The sequence below is a fragment of the Emys orbicularis genome, chromosome 1 (genome assembly GCF_028017835.1).
Source record: "Emys orbicularis isolate rEmyOrb1 chromosome 1, rEmyOrb1.hap1, whole genome shotgun sequence".
NCBI lineage: Eukaryota > Metazoa > Chordata > Testudines > Emydidae > Emys > Emys orbicularis.
The window spans coordinates 130,359,747-130,367,008 of record NC_088683.1 but is presented as its reverse complement, the minus strand read 5'-3'; the positions used below and the strand labels follow the sequence as shown (position 1 = coordinate 130,367,008).

Below are 7,262 nucleotides of genomic sequence, written 5' to 3'. Positions count from 1 at the left end.
CCTCCACCAGCGGCCCCTCCCCTCTGCTGCCTTTCCACCTCCCCCTCCCCTCTCTCCAGAGCCCGAGGAGGGATTGGCAATTCCTCCCCGTCTGTCCCGCCCACCCCCCGGGTCCCTCTGCGAATCAGCGGGATGCTGTCAGCGCGTCAGTTTCTCTGGCTCCCCTCTGCCAGTCCCAAGCGCGTCTCTTATCAAAGAAACACACCAACTGCATTGACTCATATCATTATCATGGGGACTGTTTGTTTTTCATGGCACTTTTGTTTGTTTTTCGCTCTCTTATATACTGGCAGGTTTGCGGGAGGCAATGGGGTCCCAGGTAAGAGAGATCTTTCACCTACTCCTCTTTCTTTGGACTCGGGTTGTGGAAAGCAATTGCTGATGAAGGGACTGTATTTCTTCTTCTTCTATAAAGGTGTGGGGAAGGAGGGAGGATTAAGAATAGACCTATTTTGCTGCTAATATTGCGAAGGGCTTTAAAAGTTGCTGTGGGGAGGAGTTGTCCTCTGTGTTTGATGTTCTTATATTCAAAGAGACATTTTTGGAAGGATTTTTTTTTAAAGTTACTTCCCATAAGTACTTGTGAAAATAGATAACTGGTGCAAATAAATCTAGGTTCTGTGCAAGGAAAAGGTTAGCTATTGTATATTTTAAAGTTTCCCGAGTCTTTCCATTAACCTAAAGACCTGATATTACCCTCCACTTATCTTATACCTTTTAAATAGCCCCCCCCTATAAAATATAAACTTCGCTACGTTTTAAAATCTCTCCATAGAAATGCTGTAAACCAGTGAGGGTTTACCCGGTTTGTTGGTAAAGATATATATAGCTCTTGAAGTTTGATTTAAAAAAAAAAACTTAAGGTGGGATTTTTTTTAATCGCTTCTCCCAAAATATAAGGGGATTGATGAAGCAAAATGCGCGATGCCCTTGTACAAATTGTTGTAGCCCAAGAAAGACAACGTGAAATTAGTAGGAGGGGAAAAGCTCATAATTGGTTTTGCCCTTTTCATTTGACTCATTGGCATTCACGCCTGACTCCCAGGCATCTTCTGGTTGCTGCGAAATGTCCCCCTTGGCTCAATGCAGTTTGAATTTTTGACGGCATTATAAAGAGCCCAGCTGTCACTTTTGCTGATCTTGACGGGAGATGGGTGCCAGTTTAATGATTCAAAAATATGAACCAAGGCATTTTAAAAAAAAAATCTTCTCTTCTTTTTGTGCTTGACTGAATCTGTGCCTGATCTGAGCAAAATACCCTCAGCCCCCCTCCCCAAGTGAATTCACGTAAATCACAGCTAGATCTGAACTGGCTCAGCAGCTAAAATAAACGAAAGGGAAAGAAAGAAGGAACCCGATTGCAGCAGCCCTGCGTTTCTCAAGGAGACACAATACTCAGCGTTCGAGAGGGGGAAAAACTTTTTTCTTCCTATTCCTTTAAAAAATAATAAGCCGGATTCCTTGTTGTTTGCTTGTTCAGATTCTTAAAGGAAAGCGAAGGTGCACCCTGAAAGCAATTCTGTCCTTTATTCCCCCTCTTTGCAAAGTTCTCTGATGTGTGCAATATCTGATTATTCGCCTCCCTCCAAATAGACCCTCCTGTCCCCGGTGACTTTGAAGGATCCTTGTTTCATCACTGGAGATGGCTGAGTGAGCATTTCTGAAACAATTAGCGTTAGGATTTCAAGCTAACAATACAACTGTTTTCACTTTACTGCACCTTTTCTGAGGATCTGTTAATCTAATTGGCATGAAACAAACTGCACATGGATGTCACTGGATTCCTTCTTCCCTCTTCTCCCTCCCCCCCCCCCCCGCGTTACTTTATAAGCATAAATCCTAGCTTCACTTTATCGTGCTTTAACTGTTACCCAGATAATAAAATATTACTCCTGATCAGAGAGCTCCCTCTACGTCTGTGTGTGTGTGTGTCTAGCTAGGGAGCCCCAGATGTGCCTACTGCATTAAATTGTGAGGAAATCCATTTGAAGTGTATTCCCACTAAGGGGGATTTTCCTTATTGACATTAAGACAGCAATCAATAGCCCATGGCCACTTTCTTCCTTTAGCGCTGAGGCTTTGGAGGGCCAGTCTCCCACAGAAATTGACATTCTTCCAAAGGGTCAGTCATTTCCCTCCCCCTTGGCAACTTCATTGCCTCTTCTCAGTCACTTCATGCATTCAACTACAGTAGATGGAGAAAGGAGGAAGTGTATGTAGGTTGCACTGGATTTTTAATTTTCCCACGTACATCCGCAGAACGTCAGTGGAAAGGGTCAGCTTATCTTTATATGTTCACTTCATTAACATTCCCTTCTTCTCAACCCATTCTCTCCCTCCTCCCCCCCTTTAAAAAAATCTAAGGAGACAACCAGTGTTCATCATTGGGGGGTTACTTTTTTTTTTTAAAGCAATCTTGTATCCTTGTTTAAAAAGTTTACACATCATTAAAGACTCTGAAAGGAGAACGTTCAGAAAGGTTGAACATGCGGTTTCTTTTAAATGAGTTTTGGGCTGTATATATACATTTACTGCAGGTTACTTTTCTCCCCACACATTTCTGGAGTTCCCTATGCTCTCCCATTCATTGTTGGGTGGTTGGTGTTGTTTTTTTTTAAATTTTTTATTATTTTTTTTTTTGGCCCCTTAATAAAAAAGGATTAATGTAGTTTGACTCTTCAAATATTTTTCTCATTGCCCTGCTAAGATAGTTTATTTAAACTGGTATCTGTCTTTCTAAATTAAAAAGATATGTTTTCTGGCAATATCCAAATTTCCTTTTCCGGGTCACTTAAACCATCTCTTATTTTGTCTCTTAGACAGACTAATAGAGTTGGTTAAAATTAGTGTGTACATTTTTCCAGTGTAGATCTACACTACAGACTGTGTAGATACAAAACTTCTAACACATGCAAATGATTTGATTCCTAATGCATGTGTAGGATTTTTTGAGCCTTTAAACTTTGTGGAGGAATAAAACTAGCTTAAGAGAATTAAAGCTTGGAATATTTTTATACAAGTAAAAAAGAACAACAGCAACAATAACCAAATAAAGTAAACCCCTCTGTTCATAGTGAGACTCAGAAGGAAGTCAACTAAACAGCTTCTTCAGTTGGAGTGTCCATGTAAAGGGTTTTCTGATCTCTCACTATTGAGATCTCTTATTAGATCTCTCATGTGTTCATTCTGTGATTACAGATGCTGATGAATGTGCCGAAGGGACAGACGACTGCCACATTGATGCAATATGTCAAAATACACCTAAATCCTACAAATGCATCTGTAAACCGGGTTATAAAGGAGAAGGGAAACAATGTGAAGGTAAGGATAGCTGCTCTTTCTTTTCTCTTCCCCCTCCTTTCTTATTTGTTTGCTCTGTAAAAGCTTCTGTAAATAGCTGAATTCCTCAAACGATTAATGTAGATTTACAGCTGCTTAACCTCAAATCTTGGTGTTTATTGGCAAGCATCCCCTGCTGCTTCTGCTAATTGTTCTGCTTCCACAACATAGTGTCCTACAGTCCGCTTTAAAAATAAAACCAGGGGAAATCGTCTTCTATCAAAACCAGTCCGGTTTTAAACAAAAATGTTCCAAGAAGCGCACGGAAGTGTTTAGTTTTCAGTGTTTAAAAAGGTCCTATTCAAATCACGTGATCATAACCCTGGTGGAGAGGGATCTGAGCCCGGAACACTCCAAACAGTTTTGGCTGGTACTAAGCAGTGACCCTGAACTGCAGTGTGTGGTTACGGGGGGATGGAGGGGGGAGTAGATCTCTAGACCTTCCTTTCTAATTCTCATATCACACAAATCAGTGATGGGAGAGACAGTTTATGAACTAGTTGTTATTTCTCTTTAAAATTCCCCACAGTTAAAGACAGGTAGTAACATAAGATGCTGTACTGAACCATTGGCCCATGTACTCCAGTGTCCCATTGCTGGCAGTGACCAGTACCAGATGTTTCAGAGGAAGATGCAAAAAACTGTAGGCAGTCATGGGCTAACCTGTTTCTCCACCCTCCCCACAAAGGTTTCCTCCTAATCCCTAATAGTTAGACATTGGCATAAACCTTGAAGAGTCCAGGTTTATACATCTTCCAAAGCTCTTTTTTACATATTTACTAGTATAGTTCTGCATGATCTTGTTATCCAGGTAGGTATCCAAAGCTGTTTATTTAATGCTCATAAGCTTTTTGGGCTCAATGATATCTTGGGATAATGAGTTCCACAGGCACATTGTGTATCATGTGACAAAAATATTTTCTCTTGTTGGCTTTGAATTTGCTACCTTTCATTTTCATTTCCCCTTGTTCTTGTGTAAGTGACAAATTCTCTCCCCCCCCCCCCTTTGAATTACAATGATTAAAAAGTTTGGGTAGGAATCCCAGTTGTCCAACATCTGATTTACTGATGTTATCAAGAGACTATAAACCTTCCTGAGTTTCTGGAACTTCACCAGGAGCCTGATCCAGCCCCCACTGAAGTCAGTGGAAGATCTGCGATGGATTTCCGTAGGACAAGGACTGTAACTGAGCAAAAAACCAAAACCAAAACCTTTGGGGGACTCTTAAAGTGATGTGTGTATATAAAGTGACTATGTGTATCTCTGGGTCTGTGGAACACCTTCCCTACTTGATCTGTGCAAAGCTATAGAATTAGCCTTTTTTAAAGCCCATTTTTTATTTCAAGGGGCCTTTGGCATGCCATTGGGTTTATTGTATTTATGCTGACTTTAATGGTGGCTTTACTTTCATCTTTAAGTCCATTCTAAGTGTCTAGGGTATTTTGATAGGCATTATATAAATTAATATTTCAAATGTTATAAATTCCATCTTGTCTTTTGCACTTCACCAGAAAGATCATTCTTTGTTGGCACCCCAGGATGCAGGGGTTTCTTTTGTTTTTTTTCACTTGTAGATGCTTAGCAGTGATATCAGTTCCCTTCCAAATCCATATGTTTTTCTAGTGCAGTCTGCAACTTTTTCAAAATGTTTAGTGCAGTATACTGCCAGTCCATTAAAAAGATTAAAGACCTAAAAATGACTTTGCTGAAGTCCACGAAAATTTGAAACCACATATTATTCTCACTAGACTTCCAAAATGTTTGTTCAAGTGCCCTCATAAAGCATTTTTGTGGTTGTCATATTTTTCTGTCTTGGGCTTAAATTGACAGAAATAAATTCCTACTGTCCACCTCTTGGTGCTGTAGTGTCTCTGAACTGCTGTTTGTTGGAAGCCAGAGTTTTTTTTTTTTCTTGCAAATAGATTGAGAGAATATTTATCCAGCTCCATTTTCCTCCCCCATTCTTATCTTCCAGACAATGAGTTCTACACTTAGAGAAAACCTAATTAAAGCTATTGCTACAAAAGATGTGATGTCCTTAGCATTGATCCTTGTTGCTGTACTGGCTTTCCACATCAAACATTTCCTTAAGCATTAACGACTCATATTTTAGATGTTGATCTGTGTTTAATGGTTGACCTGGCTGATATCCATATTTATTTAATACATATATTTTTCTTTGCCCGACTTACCTTGGCTCATTTAAAAAAGACAGCTCTGTGAGTAGTAAAGTACAGACTTCCCTGCAAAATTGTGTACAAAATGGAATTTGTATGGCTAATTTTAAACTCTAGTATTTGACGGTATTTAGCATCTGTCAAAGTTGATAAGTAAAGTAGGCAAGGCAAATTTGGACATGTTCTGCATGGATGTTAAGTTGTTGGTTAATTCAGGTAAATTAATGTAAACTCTCTAAAATGTAATACCAGGGATTATGTACTGTGTATGATATATAACCTTAGCGTCTACTAATATTATGTGGATTGTTACGGTAAGAACATTGCAGCAGTTTTATATCCATCTTAAGTTCTTGTCTGATAGAAAATTTTGTTTGGGATAGGGGGACAATTTGACATATTTCAAATGTTTCCCTTCCTCAAACTTACCAATTCTTAAAATGCCTGGAGGTTTATTTTATAATACTCATATAACTCCTCTCAATTTGATGAGCTCAAATCACTTTACAATCATTCATTAATAAAGTTCCACAGGACCCTGATAAGGTGGGTGAACATCATTATGCTTTTTTTATAGAGAAGTATACTTGGGTAGAGGGAGGTTAAGGTAAGGTCACACAGCAACTCAGTGGCAGAGCTAAGATCTACCTCCCAGTCTGCTACTCAGCAAAAGTAAATTAATTTTGCATCTTGAGGTCAAACTTACAAAAACCACAGAGAAAAATAGAGCAACAGCATTGATTGTTATGTAATACATTACTACAAGACAAATACTGCCAGTAGCCAAACTCTTGAAAGCTATTTTGTAAGATGCATGTGGTTATGCCTGTGATAACAAAGATAATTTCCCCAGTGAAATATGCCAAATAATAATATCTACAGTGTCAAAGCCAGAACTGGAACAATTAATTATTCTGACTCTTTATACCAGAGTTCTTCCAAATGGTTTTCGATCTACTGAAATTTATTACCTATGAAAACAAGAGGTCATTTTGAAAGATAATGTTGCCTCACTAAGTGTCCGTTACAAATGCCAGTGAGAACCATCATATATGTTGCTTAACTTCTTAAAAAAATGCAACACAGGGTAACCCTCTGATAGTGAAGTTGCTTTCTCCATTGAACCAGATTTTACAAAATAAGCTGGGGTTCCCCATAACCGGAACTGCAGCTCACATGCTGTAATGAACTGAAACAAATCAAGATTTATAAACCATAAACAGAGGTCACTAAAATTGTTAAATATACTGTAAATGGGTTACACTGTACATGTTAACATTTTTTCCTAGGGCCTGCCTTAAATATTTTTTTGAGTCAATGGAAATGACATTTTTGGGGACAGGGCAGGGATTGAAAACATACTTGATTTATGAATTTATAAAATTGGTCAGATACCCACGTTGTCTACACAAAAAATACAAACTCACAAATCTGGACTTATTTGTGTACTTTTTAAGATCCAGTCAATTATTTTAAAATAGAAAGGTGGGATCTTAATGTTAATACTTGCCTCTTCTGCTGTAGGAAAAGTGGATCCCATTTTCTTGTGCTGGAATCTATGCATATGTTGCTACTCTATAAACAAAAGGGTTGGAAGAAGTTTACAGGTATAGAAACACTCTCTTGAGAACCTGAAGTCATCTTTTAGCAATTAGACTGAAACAGTAACTTTTCCTGCTGATCCTTAATTTCTCTGGGTAGGGATCTCTTGTCTGTACAGAGCTCCTCTAAACTTTTATTTTCCA

The 7,262-nt window shown here is 38.7% G+C and overlaps 1 protein-coding gene across 1 annotated transcript in view; it reads left to right on the top strand.

Annotated features, from left to right (window-relative positions):
• Nucleotides 1-231: 231 nt before the first annotated feature.
• Nucleotides 232-7,262, top strand: part of SCUBE1 (signal peptide, CUB domain and EGF like domain containing 1) — a 314,156-nt gene continuing 307,125 nt past the window's right edge. Inside the window, exons 1-2 of the mRNA XM_065410229.1 lie at nucleotides 232-319; nucleotides 3,199-3,321. Coding sequence (XP_065266301.1) covers nucleotides 232-319; nucleotides 3,199-3,321 — 211 coding nt within the window. The remainder of the gene's footprint in view (nucleotides 320-3,198; nucleotides 3,322-7,262) is intronic.